At 43.4% G+C, this 15,177-nt stretch overlaps 1 protein-coding gene across 7 annotated transcripts in view; it reads left to right on the forward strand.

The window, feature by feature from the left end:
- CFAP74 (cilia and flagella associated protein 74) overlaps positions 1-15,177 on the forward strand; it is an 89,730-nt gene that overhangs the window by 18,669 nt on the left and 55,884 nt on the right. For all 7 annotated transcript variants that reach the window (XM_059875763.1, XM_024976794.2, XM_024976792.2 and 4 more), the window contains exons 2-4: positions 12,883-12,950; positions 14,735-14,819; positions 14,928-15,068. In XM_059875763.1, coding sequence (XP_059731746.1) covers positions 12,899-12,950; positions 14,735-14,819; positions 14,928-15,068 — 278 coding nt within the window. In that variant the 5' untranslated portion in view covers positions 12,883-12,898. The remainder of the gene's footprint in view (positions 1-12,882; positions 12,951-14,734; positions 14,820-14,927; positions 15,069-15,177) is intronic.

A 15,177-nucleotide genomic window follows, 5' to 3' on the forward strand; every position in this document is an offset into this window, starting at 1 on the left:
ATCTCATTGTGGTTTTGATTTGCATTTCTCTCATAATGAGTCGGAGAAGGCAATGGCACCCGACTCTAGTACTCTTGCCTGGAAAATCCCATGGACAGAGGAGCCTGGTGGGCTGCAGTCCGTGGGGTCACGAAGAGTCAGACATGACTGAGCGACTTCACTTTCACTTTTCACTTTCATGCATTGGAGAAGGAAATGGCAACCCACTCCAGTGTTCTTGCCTGGAGAATCCCAGGGACAGGGGAGCCTGGTGGGCTGCCGTCTATGGGGTCGCACAGAGTCAGACACGACTGAAGTGACTTAGCAGCAGCATAATGAGTGATATTGAGCATCTTTTCATGTGTTTATTAGCCATCTGTAGGTCTTCTTTGGAGAAATGTCTGTTTAGGTCTTTCTCCCACTTTTTGATTGGGTTGTTTGTTTTTCTGACATTGAGTTGTATGAGCTTCTTATATATTCTGGAAATTAATCCTTTGTCAGTTGTTTTCTTTGCTATTACCATCTCCCATTCTGAGAGTTGTCTTTTCACCTTGTTTGTAGTTTCCTTTGATGTGCAAAAGCTTTTAAGTTTAATCCCACTTGTTTACTTTTGTTTTTATTTCCATTACTCTGGGAGGTGGGTCATAGAGGATCTTGCTTTGATTTGTGTCAGCAAGTGTTTGCTTATGTTTTCCTCTAAGAGTTTTATAGATTCTGGTCTTACATTTAGGTCTTTAATCCATTTTGAGTTTATCTTTGTGTATGGTGTTAGGAAGTGTTCCAATTTCATTCTTTTACATGTAGCTGTCCAGTTTTCCCGGCACCATTTATTGAAGAGGCTGTCTTTTCCGCATTGTATATTCTCGCCTCCTTTGTCATAAATAAGGTACCCATAGGTGCAAGGGTTTATTTCTGGGTTCCAGCTCACTGATCCATTCTTCTGCTTCAGATATTCTGCTATTGATTCCTTCTAGAGTATTTTTAATTTCAGTTATTGTGTTGTTTGTATGTTTATTCTTTCATTCTTCTAGGTCTTTGTTAATTGATTCTTGTACTTTCTCCATTCTATTTTCAAGGTTTTTGATCATTTCTACTATAATTATTCTGAATTCTTTTTCAGGTAATTTGCCTATTTCCTCTTCATTTACTTGGGCTTGTGTGTTTCTAGTTTATTTCTGCAGTATTTCTGTGCCTTTTTGTTGTTTTTTTTAACTTATTGTGTTTGAGGTCTCCTTTTCCCAGGCTTCAAGATTTCTTCCTTTTGGTTTCTGCCCTCCTAACCATGGAGATCAGCCCTGGGATCTCTTTGGAAGAAATGATGCTAAAGCTGAAATTCCAGTACTTTGGCCACCTCATGGAAGAGTTGACTCATTGGAAAAGACTCTGATGCTGGGAGGGATTGGGGGCAGGAGGAGAAGGGACGACAGAGGATGAGATGGCTGGATGGCATCACTGACTCGATGGACGTGAGTCTGGGTGAACTCTGGGAGTTGGTGATGGACAGGGAGGCCTGGTGTGCTGCGATTCATGGGGTCGCACAGAGTCGGACACGACTGAGTGACTGAATTGAACTGAACTGAAGGTTGGCCCAGTGGTTTGTGTGAGCTTTGTGTAGGGTGAGGCTTGTGCTGTTTTTTTTCCCTCTGATGGGCAGGGCTGAGTGAGGTGGTAATCTGTATGCTGATGACTGAGTTTGTATTTTTGTCTTGTCTGTTGTTTGGATGAGGCGTCCTGCACAGGATGATGGTTGGGTGATGCCAGGTCTTGTATTCAAGTGGTTTCCTTTGTGAGAGTTCTCACTATTTGATAATCCCTAGGGTTAGTTCTCTGGTAGTCTAGGGTCTTGGAGTCAATGCTCCCACTCCAGAGGCTCAGGGCTTGATCTCTGACCAGAAACGGAGATTCCACAGGTGGTTTGTTATGGTGTTAAATGGGATTAAAACAAATACCCATAAATGAGAAACCAAAGTGAACCCCAGATAAATGGCAGTTACAAAATCAGGCAAATAAGAATTAAAATAATGAAATATGCACGTATACATATACACCCATAAGCAAAATAAACACAGTCCAACAGGTACAGTAGTTGACCAGGTGAACAAAGGAAACCAAAAATGATATCCACCAGTTAAGAGCAAAACTTAACTAAAGCACAAGCTGGAAAGCAAAACTAAAGCAAGGTGCCAACTGGGGAATAAGGCAATGAAAACAAAACTAACAGATATGGTGAGAAAAAAAAGAAAAGAAAGAATAGAAATGCAAAGTTAAATAGAGGTAGATAAAGAATATTTATATATATTAAAGATTAACTTCAAGGGGAAAAGAACAGTAGGAAAAGCAAACAAAGGACTGAATGTAGAAAAAATAATAATTGGTTTAAATTTTTTTTAAATTAAATTAAATAGAAAAGGAAAACTATAGAACTCCATAGAACTCCATAGTTAAAGGCCAACTTAGAGGCAGAGGTTTATAACAGCAATAAAAAGTGTGACTGAAAAAAAAACTCAAAAGCTTAATTAGATTTCATAGTGCTAATAAAATTGACAACTATAACAGAAGATAAAAAAAAAGAAAAAAAAAGATAAAAAATCCAAAAGAAACTATGGAACAAGTCAAAATATAAGAATAATAAATGTTTTACTTGAGTCTCTGCTGTCAGCTTCCTTTCTTTCACTGGGAGTCACAGTCCACCTCGCCTTCCTGGGATGCCCTCCAACACTGTGCTGGTCTCTGGATCTTCTGTGGGGCATCTCAGACTTTAACATGGTCCTACTCCTGTGTGTTCTTGCCTCCAGTGTCCACAGCTATCCCAGAACTAGTGTGTTTTCTTTTATGGGAGCTTTCAGTGTCCTTTCATATATTCAATAGAAACAAAGTCTGCCTAGTTGATTGTGTGGATTTAATCTGAAGCTTGTACAGCTGGTGGGAAGGTTTTGGGTCTTCTTCCTTAGCCACAGTGCCCCTGGGTTTCAATTGTGGTTTTATTTCTACCTCTGAATGTGGGTCATCCACTGGGGTTTGCTAGTGAGGGTGCCCTGGAGGACTTGGGTTTGACCCTGTGAAGGCCAGGTGTGGAGGTGGTGTGGCTGCTTGGGTCACAGGGGTTCTGCCAGCACCAGGCACTCAGGGGAGTTAGCAGCTAGGGCATCAGGAAATATAGTGCTCTAGAAGGGTATGGCAACCAGTATTGGACAATACACTCCAGTATTCTTACCTGGAGAACCCCACTAACAGAGAAGCCTAGCAGGCCACAGGATTGCAAAGAGTTGGACACAACCCAAGCGGCCCCACATGCATAGATGCAAGACTTTTTGCCTGTGGCAGCTCTGCCCCAGTGAGGGTTGAGCGTGAAGGTGGCACAACTGCTTGGGTTGCAGGGGTCCTGGCACGCCAAGTGTGCAGGGACACAGGCTGCCTCAGCTGCAGGAGTTACAGCCCTATCAGAGTCTTTTTTTTGGGCATCTGGTAGCTGGTGATCAGAAGGCCTCTTTGCCTAGTCTTTCTCTGTAGCCCCACCCATTCAGGCATTTAGAGGGATCCCTTGCCTGAGGTCCAAATCTCTGTTGTTCCACACATCAGGCACTTAAAGGGGCACCCTGTGTGGGGTCCTACTCTGTAGTTTGGTGTGTCAGACAAATAGACAGCCTCTCTATTGTTCAGCTGCCTTTGCTGGCCTGTGGGGAGAAAGGCTAGGGTGATGGCTCCACCCCCTAAACATGACTCAGCAGTATCACCTTGCTTCCATGGCTACCTGGCTTTCCTCCAAAGGCATTTCCCACCACAATCTCCTCCCTCATGTCCCCTTGGCCCATCTCTCTGCAGTCAACAACAGCCCTCACCTTGGGATTGCTCCACAATCCCTACGCTCCAGCTCCCAGGCACTGCACCTTCTAGGGGACCTGCCCCCCTGTCTGGGGTATGTATGGCTGCGGCAAGGACTGTCTGATTCTCTTTCCATTGACGCTGTCACAGATCAGCTGTTTCACTCTCAGCCTTAGTAAATGTTTCTCCTCTGACTCAGACAGTTGCCCGGATGTGGGGATTGGATCCTTTCTTCAGTTATCCCACCTGCCGAGGGCAGGTCTAGTCCTACTAACACTCCTGTTTCCCCTCCCCCTAGTTCCTTCCTCCTACCAAGTTTTGCATGGTTCTATATATTCTTTTTTATTGGTCAGGTACTCCTGTCCACTCTCAGCTGGTGTTCTGCGGGCACTTCTGTGTCTGAAGGTGTATTCCTGATGTATCCACGGAGAGAGATGTACTCCACAACCACCTACTCCTCCGCCATCTTGTTCCTCCCCAGATGTTCTTTTCATCATAGGGGACCAGAATGCAAAGTAGGAAGTCAAGAGATACCTGGAGTAACAGGCAAATTTGGCCTTGGAGTACACAATGAAGCAGGGCAAAGGCTAACAAGTTCTGTCAAGAGAACACACTAGTCATAGCAAACACCCTTTCCAACAATGCAAGAAATGTCTCTACACATGGACATTACCAGATGGTCAATACCAAAATCAGATTGATTATATTTTTTGCAGCCGAAGATGGAGAAGCTCTGTATAGTCAGGGAAAACAAGACCTGGAGCTGACTGTGGCTCAGCTCATGAGCTCCTTATTGCAAAATCCAGACTTATATTGCAGTAAGTAGGGAAAACCATTAGACCATTCAGGTATGCTACTGCTACTGCTAAGTCACTTCAGTACTGTCCAACTCTGTGCGACCCCGGAGATGGCAGCCCATCAGGCTCCCCCGTCCCTGGGACTCTCCAGGCAAGAACACTGGAGTGGGTTGCCATTTCCTTCTCCAATGCATGAAAGTGAAAGGGAAGTCGCTCAGTCGTGTCCGACTCTTAGCGACCCCATGGACTGCAGCCTACCAGGCTCCTCCATCCATGGATTTTCCAGGCAAGAGTACTGGAGTGGGGTGCCATTGCCTTTTCCGAGACCATTCGGGTATAACCTAAATCAAATCGCTTATGGTCATACAGTGGAGGTGACAAACAGATTCAAGGGATTAGATCTGGTAGACACAGTGCCTGAAGAACTATGGACAGAAGTTTGTAACATTGTACAGGAGGCAGTGACCAAGAACATCCTAAAAAAATAGAAGTTCAAGAAGGCAAAGTGGTTGTCTGCAAGGCCTTACAAATTGCTGAGAAAACAAGAGAAGCGAAAGGCGATAGAGAAAGGGAAAGATTTACCCATCTGAATTCAGAGTTCCAAAGAATAGCAAGGAGAGATAAGAAAGCCTTCTTCAATGAACAACAATTCAAAGAAATAGAGGAAAACAGTAGAACAGGAAAGGCTAGAGATCTTTTCAAGAAAACTGGAGTTATCAAGAGAACCTTTCATGCAAGGATGGGCACAATAAAGGACAGAAATGGCAAGGACTTAACAGAAGCAGAAGAGATTAAGAAGAATTGGCAATAATACACAGAAGAACTATACAAAAAAGATCTTAATGATCCAGATAACCATGATGGTGTGATCACTCACCTAGAACTAGACATCCTGGAGTGTTAATTCAATTGGCCCTTAGGAAGCTTTACTATGAACAAAACTGGTGGAGGTAATGGGAATTCCAGCTGAGTTATTTAAAATCCTAAAAGATGATTTTGTTAAAATGCTGCACTCAAAATGTCACCTAATTTGGAAAACTCAGCAGTCGTCACAGGACTGAAAGAGGTTAGTTTTCATTCCAATCCCAAAAAAGAGCAATGCCAAAGAATGTTCAAACTACCGTACAACTGCACTGATTTCACATGCTAACAAGGTAATGCTCAAAATCCATCAAGCTAGGCTTCAGCAGTATATGAACTGAGAACTACCAGATGTACAAACTGGGCTTAAAAAGACAGAGAAATCAGAGATCAAATTACCAACATTCGTTGGCTTATAGAGAAAGCAAGGGAATTCCAGAAAGATATCTACATCTGCTTCATTGACTACACTAAAGCCTTTGACTGTGTTGTTGTTCAGTCGCTAAGTCACGTCCAACTCTGCAACCCCATGGACTGTATGTAGCACACCAAGCTTCCCTATCCTTCACTATGTCCCAGAGTTTGCTCAAATTCATGTCCATTGAGTCAGTGAAGCTATTTAACCATCTCATCCTCTGCTACCCCCTTCTCCTTTTGCCTTCAATCTTGGCCAGCATCTGGGTCTTTTCCAGTGAGTCCGCTCCTTCACACCAGATGGCTAAAGTATTGGAGCTTCAGTTTCAGCATCAGTCCTTTTAATGAGTATTCACATTCATTGATTTGTGGATACTGAAACATCCTTGCATCCCTGGGATAAATCCCACTTGATTGTGGTATGTGATCCTTTTAACATATTATTGGATTCAGATTGCTGGTATTTTGTTGAGGATTTTTGCATCTATATTCATCAGTGATACTGACCTGTAATTTTTTGTGTGCAATATCTTTGTCTGGTTTTAGTATTAGGGTGATGCTGGCCTCATAGAATGAGTTCAGAAGCATTCCTTCCTCTGCATTTTCTTGGAATGGTTTGAGAAGGATAAGTGTTAACTCTTCTCTTTAATGTTTGGTAGAATTCACCTGTGAAGCCATCTGCTCCTGGAGTTCTGTTTGTTGACAGTATTTTTTTAAATAGCTTTTTGAGGAAATCTCTTACGGTGCTTTGTATTTCTGTGATGCCAGTTGTAACATTTTTTAATTTATTCTTTTTATTTTACAATTTTTAAAATTATTCGTTTACTTATTCACTTTTGGCTGCATCAGGTCTTAGTTGCAGCGCACAGGCTCTTCGTGGTGGCGCACAGGCTTCGCTCTAGTTGTGGTGCATGGAGTCCAGCATGTGGGCGCTATAGCTGGGATGCTCAGGCTTAGTTGCCCCGCAGTGTGTGGGATCCTGGTTCCCTGACCAGAGACTGAACCCACATTCCTTGCATTGAAAGTCAGATTCTTAGCCACTGGACCACCAGGGAAGTCCCCTAATTTTTATGTTGAAGTATAGTTTCAGGTTGTAAAGCAAAGTGATTCAGATGTACATATATCCATTCTCTTTCAGATTCTTTTCCCATATAATTTTTTACAGAATACTGAGTATAGTTCCCTGTGCTATATAGCAGATCCTTGTTAATCATCTATTTTACATATATTATTGTGTGTATGTTAATTCTAAACTCCTACTTTATCTCTTCCCGCCATGTCTCCCCTTTGGTAACCATAAGTTTGTTTTCAAAGTCTGTGAGTCTGTTTCTGTTTTGTAAATAATTTCATTTGTATTGTGTTTTTTTAGATGCCACATATGAGTGAGATCATATGATATTCATCTTTTTCTGACTCACTTTACTCAGAATGGAAGTCTCTAGGTCCATCTCACTGCAAATGGCATGATTTCATTCTTTTTTTAATGGTTGAGTTATATTTTCTTGGAATGGTTTGAGAAGGATAAGTGTTAACTCTTCTTCTTAATGTTTGGTAGAATTCACCTGTGAAGCCATCTGCTCCTGGAGTTCTGTTTGTTGACAGTATTTTTTAAAATAGCTTTTTGTGGAAATCTCTTATGGTGCTTTGTATTTCTATGATGCCAGTTGTATATATATGATCATATATATATATATATATATATCTCACAACTTCTTTTTCCATTCATCTGTCAATGGCCCGTAGGTTGCTTCTATGTCTTGGCTATTGTAAATAGTGCTGCTATGAACACTGGGATGTATGTATCTTCAAATTATGGTTTCCTCTAGATAGATGCCCACCAGTGGGATTGCTAGATCACATGGCAGCCCTATTTTCAGTTTTTATGGAACTTCCATACTATTCTTCATAGTGACTGTACCAATTTACATTTCCATCAACAGTGCAGGAGGGTTCCCTTTTCTCCACACCCTCTCTGGCATTTATCATTCGTATGCTTTTTGAGGATGGCCATTCTTACCGGTTGAGAAATTTGTATGCAGGTCAGGAAACAACAGTTAGAACTGGACATGGAACAACAGACTGGTTCCAAATAGGAAAAGGAGTACATCAAAGCTGTATATTGTCACCCTGCTTATTTAACTTATATGCAGAGTACATCATGAGAAATGCTGGGCTGGAAGAAGCACAAGCTGGAGTCAAGATTGCCGGGAGAAATATCAATAACCTCAGATATGCAGATGACACCACCCTTATGGCAGAAAGTGAAGAGGAACTAAAAATAAAAAGCCTCTTGATGAAGGTGAAAGAGGAGAGTGAAAAAGTTGGCTTAAAACTCAACATTCAGAAAACGAAGATCATGGCATCTGGTCCCATCACTTCATGGGAAATAGATGGGGAAACAGTGTCAGACTTTATTTTTCTGGGCTCCAAAATCACTGCAGATGGTGACTGCAGCCATGAAATTAAAAGACACTTACTCCTTGGAAGAAAAGTTATGACCAACCTAGATAGCATATTGAAAAGCAGAGACATTACTTTGCCAACAAAGGTCCGTCTCGTCAAGACTATGGTTTTTCCAGTGGTCATGTATGGATGTGAGAGTTGGACTGTGAAGAAGGCTGAGCGCCGAAGAATTGATGCTTTTGAACTGTGGTGTTGGAGAAGACTCTTAAGAGTCCCTTGGACTGCAAGGAGATCCAACCAGTCCATTCTGAAGGAGATCAGTCCTGGGTGTTCATTGGAAGGACTGATGTTGAAGCTGAAACTCCAGTACTTTGGCTACCTCATGCAAAGAGTTGACTCATTGGGAAAGACTCTGATGCTGGGAGGGATTGGGGGCAGGAGGAGAAGGGGATGACAGAGGATGAGATGGCTGGATGGCATCACTGACTCGATGGACGTGAGTTTGCGTGAACTCCGGGAGTTGGTGATGGACAGGGAGGCCTGGGGTGCTGTAGTTCATGGTGTCGCAAAGAGCTGGACACGACTAAGCGAGCAACTGAACTGAACTGATTTTTACTGGTGTGCGGTGATACCTCATATAGTTTTTGATTTTCATTTCTCTAATAATCAATGATGTTGAGCATCTTTTCATGTGTTTGTTGACCATCTGTATTTCTTCTTTGGAGAAACGTCTATTTAGGTCTGCCCATTTTTTTATTGGGTTTGTTTGTGGGATTTTGTGTGTGTGTGTACGTTGTTTTGGCCATGCTGCAAGTGTGTGGGATCTTACTTCCCTGACCAAGTGACTAGAGATTGAACCCGTGCCCCCTGCAGTGGAAGCACAGAGTCCTAAGCAATGGGCTGGCAGGGCACTCCCCAGTTGTTTGTTTTTTATATTGTGCTTCATGAGCTGTTTGTACATTTTGGAGATGAATTCCTTGGTTGCTTCCTTTGCAAATATTTTCTCCCATTCTCTGAGCTGTCTTTTCTTTTTGTTTATGGTTTCCTCTGCTGTGCAAAAACTTTACAGTTCAGTTAAGTCCTATTTGTTTATTTTTGTTTTTATTTTCATTACTCTAGGAGATGGTTCAAAAAAGATGTTGCGATTTGTGTCAAAGAGTATTCTGCCTGTATTTTCCTCTAACAGTTTTATAGTATCCAGTCTTATATTTAGGTCTTTAATCCATTTTGAGTTTATTTTTGTGTGTGGTATGAGAATTCTGATTTCATTATTTTACATGTAACTGTTCAGTTTTTCCAGAACCACTTATTGAAGAGACTGTCTTTTCTCCATCGTATATTCTTACCTCCTTTGTTTTAGATTAATTAACCATAAATGTGTGGGTTTATTTCTGGGCTTTCTGTCCTGTTGCATTGACGTGTATTTCTGGTTGTAACTTCTTTTTTACTTCTGATTTCTAGATTTGAGCCCTCTCTCTGTTTTTCTCTTGTTGAGTTGGCCTCAAGATTTATCAATCCTGTTTATCTTTTCAGAGAACCAGCTCAGTTTCATTGCTATTGTTTATTTAAGTCTCTATTTCATTTATTTCTGTTCTGATCTTCATGATTTCTTTCCTTCTGCTAAGTGGGTTTTGTTTGTTCTTTCTCTAATTGCTTTAGGTTATATTTAGGCTGTTTGTTTGAGATTTCTCTTGTTTCCCATGGTAAGCCTGTATGTCTATAAACTTACATCCTATAACTGCTTCTGCTGCATCCCACAGGTTTTGGATTTTGTTGGCTTGTTTTCCTTTGTGCCTAGGTCAAGTTTGTCCCTAGAAGAAAATTTTAATTTCCTCTCTGATTTCGGCAGTGATCCGGTTGTTATTTAGTAGTGTATTGTCTAGCCTCCTTGTGTTTGTGTTTCCTGTGGTTTTTTCCTTGTAGTTGGTTTTTAGTCACGTAGTTTTGTGGTCAGAAAGGATGCCTGATATGATTTCAATTTTCTTAGATTTGTTGAGACTTGATATGTGGCCTATTCTGTGATCTGTCCTAGAGACTGTTTCATGTACACTTGAAATTATTTGCTATTTTTGAATGGAATGTTCTATATAGATCTATTAAGTTCATTTGGTCTAATGTGTCATTTAAGTCAGTGTTTTCTTATTGATTTTCTTTCTGGATGACCTGTCCATTAATGTAAGTGGGGTGTTAAAGTCCCACCTTACATTAACTATTATAGTGTTACTATCAGTTTCTCCTTTTGTGTTTGTTAATATTAATACTTGCTTTATGTCTTTAGGGGCTCCTATATTGGGTGCGTATTTGTTTACAATTGTTCATCTTTTTCTTGGCTTGATCCTTCGATCATTATGTAGGGTTCTTCTTTGTTTCTTATAACAGCCTTTGTTTTAAAGTCTACTTTGTCTGATATAACTATTGATAACTCAGCTTTCTTTTCATTTCCATTTTGCATGGAATACCTTCTTCCATCATGTCTTTAAGTCTGTATGTGTCTCTAGATCTGAAGTGAGTCTCTTGTGAAGTGAAAGTCGCTCAGTTGTGTCTAACTCTTTGCGGCCCCATGGACTGTAGCCTGCCAGGCTCCTCTGTCCATGGAATTCTCCAGGCAAGAATACTTGAATGGGTAATCATTCCCTTCTCCAGGGGATCTTCCCAACCCAGGATCAAACCCAGGTCTTCCTGCATTGCAGGTGGATTCTTTACCATCTGAGCCACCAGGGTAGCCCAATAATACTGGAGTGGGTAGCCTATCCCTTCTCCAGGGGATCTTCCCATCCCAGGAATTGAACCAGGGTCTCCTGCACTGCAGGTGGCTTCTTTACCAGCTGAGTTACCAGGGAAGCTCTTTACTGGAATGGGTTGCCATACCCTCCTCCAGGGATCTTCCCAACCCAGATCTTTCCAACCCAGGGACAGAACCCAGGTCTCCCTCATTGCAGGCAGATTCCTTACTGTCTGAGCCACCAGGGAAGCCCATGAATATTGGAGTGGGTAGCCTGTCCCTTCTCCAGGGGATCTTTCCAACCTTGGAATTGAACTGGAGACTCCTGCACTGCAGGCAGATTCTTTACCAGCTGAGCTATGAAGCAGCATATATGTGGGCCCATTCAGTCACTCTGTGTCTTTTAATTAGGGCATTTAGTCCATTTGCATTTGAAGTAGTTACTGATAGGTACGTACTTCTTGCTATTTAGTTAGTTGTTTGAGGGCTGAGTTTTTAGTTCTATTTTGTTCTTTTTTTCTTCTTCTGTTCTCCTCTCTTATGATTTGATGATGGTCTTTATTGTTACCTTTGGATTCCTTTCTCTTTGGTATGTGTGTATCTATTACAGATTTTTAGTTTGTGGTTACCATGAGCCTCATATACAGCAGTGTGTATGTATGTGTGTTAGTTGCCCAGTTGTGTCTGACTTTAGCACACCAGGCTCCTCCGTTCATGGAATTCTCCAGGCAAGAATACTGAGTGGGTAGCCATTCTCTTCTCCAGGGGATCTTTCCAACCCAGGGATTGAACCTCAGTCTCCTGTATCGCAGGCAGATTCTTTACCTCCTGGGCCACTAAGGAGGCCCAGATGTGTGTGTGTGTGTATACATGCCACTGGCGGGTGGGGCTGAGGGGTCTAGGATGTCCCAAATTGATGTTGGCCTGCAGGCGAGTGGGACCAGATCCTGGGATGATGTTGGCCTGCAGGTGGGCAAGCTGGGTCCTGATATGGCACGGCGTGGGGCTGTGGTAGTTCTGATCTGGCATCTGCCCATTGGAGGGCAGGGCTGGGGCCCAGGGCTTCCAGAATTGGTATCAAGCCAGTGGTGGGTCTGGCAGCAGGGTCTGGGGGTCCTGGAGCTGGTGTGTCAGCTCACTGGTGTGCAGGCGGGGTCCTAGCACTGGTAAGCCGGAGGGCAGAGTGTGATATGGCACTCGCTGCCCTGTGCCCTAATGTTAGAGCCAGCTCCCCGAGAACAGCTGCTGGCAGCGTCCCTGTCCCCAGGGTGAGCTGCCCGCACCTCCAGCCTCTCCAGGAGGTTTCCTGAGATCAGCAGTGGGTCTGGCCCAGGCTCCTCTCCGTTTCCTGTTTCTGCTTGGGGCCCCGAGTGTGTGGGACTTTGTGCAAGTCCTCTAAGAGCAGTGTTGCTATTCCCACAGCCCTCTGCCTCTCCCAAAGGGAAGTCCATGCTGGCCTTCAAAGTCAGATGTCCAGGGGCCTGTCTTCCTGATGCCAACCCCCAGGGTGGGGAGCCTGATATGGGTCTTGGACCCCCCTCCTTGGGGAGAACCTCTGCAATTATGATGGTCCTTCAATTTGGGGTTCCCCCCAGGTGTGGGTCTTGATGCACCACTACTTTGCCCCCACCCCACCCCACTGAAGGTCCTCCTTTACGTCTTTGATTGTAGACCGTCTTTTCTGCTGCGCTAATCCTTACACGTCTGTTATATTCTGGGTGTGAGACCTTCCTCAAATCTGTGTACTGTAGATAATTTCTCATATTCTGTGGCCTCTCTTCATCTTCTTAATGTCTTTGTAGAAGACAGATGGTTAATTCTTTGAAATCCAGTTTTTTTAATGTTTTTTTAAATCCATCTCTGTACTTTGTAAACCTTTTGCAGCTGATTTTGCCCCAGGATGGAAGAAGACGACAAGAAGCTTTTGGATGACAAGCCGCTCGTGGAAGATGGTAATTAAGAAGGGTCTCCTCACAAAGAACATACATTTCACAGCACAGAAGGCACAGGGTGGGCTTGATCAGGGCCCTTTAATTCCCTTTTTTTCATAGAAGCTACATTTTTTAAGCTCACATTTTTCTTGAAAAGGCAGCCTACAGTATTCTGTCTTTAACTGGAGAAAGGGTTCATGTGGCTGAGACCTTGAAGATGGTGACTGTAGTTTCCAGCGTCTCTGTGGAGGAATCTGGTGCTGTGTTTACTCCAGTCCTCTGAATGTGATCTGTTCTTGTTTTATTTTCCTGGAAACTTTTGGATTAAAAAAAAAGTCCTATGATCTGCAGTTCCTCTAAGACATGCTTTGGTTTGGGCTAGTGCTGGACACCAGCAGGACAGCTTTACAAGGACACTGATGTCCCTGCCCCACTAGGACCCACTTCCATGCCTGAGAGCCCCTGCCCCGAAGCTGTGCTGCCTTCTCCCTTCTACTGACCCCTGTCTCATGACTGTAGATTCATGCCTTTTAGAACTTCTTTTCAGTCATTTTTGCTGAGCTTTAATGAAGGACTGGAGCTAAGCCGTGTTTTGCTTGAAATTGGCCGTGATTCTCAAAGGCAATAATTCTCACACTTTTTTGTCAAGAAACTCCATTATATTCCTAAAAAATTACTGAAGACCCAAAGAGCGCTGGTTTACATCAGTTATACCTTTCAATGTTTACTGCATTAAGAACTAAAGCTAAAAAAATGTTATTTACTCACTTAAAATAGCAGTAATAAACCTGCTGCGTGTAACATGCAGAGCCTGGCCTAAGAGCAGATGTCTGCCTCTCACTAGTCTGGTGTGGTATCCTGTGTCATGTGGCCTCTGGAAAACTCTGAAAGGTTGTTGCTGAGCCATGAAAGACGCCAGGATTCTTGGCCTCCGGAGGAGAGGGATTTAATCTGGGCCCAGTGACAAGGCTTGATCACTCAGAGCTTTTGTGTAATACCGTTTTATTAAAGTATAAAAGAGATAGATGTAGACATCAGAAGGGGGCAGAAAGTGTCCCCCTTGCAAGTTTTAACGAGCTGTTTTATGTCTGTTAGAAAGGTATTAATCAGATAAGAGAGACACCTCAAGGCTGAGGGAGTTTCACCAGGCCCCTCTCCCACAATATGCATTTTTGAGATAGGACTGCCTGAGGGGTGTCCTCCCCTAGCCATAAAACAATTGATATGAATACTGGTTTGTTGAGCTATTATCAGCCCAAGGTTTGAGAAAGGAAAAAAGTTAGTCTTAGGTGGAACCATTTTGAAGAAAGGCAAATTCCAAAGCAAATACATAGTTTTATTAACATAGTTTAAGAAAAACATTTGCATAAGAAAAACGCATTGGTTAGCTCAAGGTTTGAGAAAAGTTAAGTTCAGGTGGAACCAGGTGTCGCCATGGCAACACAGAATCTTAAGAGAAACCTCCTTTTAATTTTGAATAAAGAAGGAAAAAGAATCTGACACTTGTAGTTTGTTTCCTCCTGCCACTTAAGGGAGAGATAAGAAATGGCACTGCAGTCTATTTCCTCTGTTTGGAGACCCCTGGCCTTCCTGCCTGTTACCCTGTCAGCTCCACGCCACACTCACTGATCTCAGGGCGGAAGAGACAGGTAGTGTTTTGCTATCGTTACAAAAATAGCTTTGAAGTGCCGACCCCTGGAAAGGGTTAACCGGGCCACGTTTTGAGAATCGCTGCACCTGTCAGGATTTATCCAGGAGCCTCAGGCTTGAGGGTCTCCGTCTGCTTTCTCTTGCTTGACGTCTAGACACAGAGGAGCTGGAGGACCCAGAGCTTGTGCTGGACTGTGTCCCCAGGGAGGCTGAGCAGAAGGCCGGCCTGGGAAGCTCCTGGTAACTGACCTGGGTGAGGACGGGGTGAGGGGACCTCTGTATTCTGGACAGTACGGTGGGGGAACATAGGCCCCACACAAGGGTAGCAGGTGTCCTTTCCACGTCAAGTCCAGGAATAGAGCAGAGCAAGGACAAGCAGAAGCAGAGGTTGACTGCTCAGGAGAAAAGGCAGGCCTGCCTGCTGCGCAGGGACTTGAGCCACCTGGACCAGCTGCATGAAGAGAAAGACCTTTTCATCCAGAAGACAAGGTAAGTGGGCCAGCCGGTCCCCTGCCCCAGGCTGTGTGGGTGCCCTGGCCGTGGGGGTTCCCTGCCCTCCACTCCTATCTAACCAGCAGTAACACTGCTGTGTGGATGA

This window comes from Bos taurus, chromosome 16 (assembly GCF_002263795.3).
Source record: "Bos taurus isolate L1 Dominette 01449 registration number 42190680 breed Hereford chromosome 16, ARS-UCD2.0, whole genome shotgun sequence".
Lineage (NCBI taxonomy): Eukaryota > Metazoa > Chordata > Mammalia > Artiodactyla > Bovidae > Bos > Bos taurus.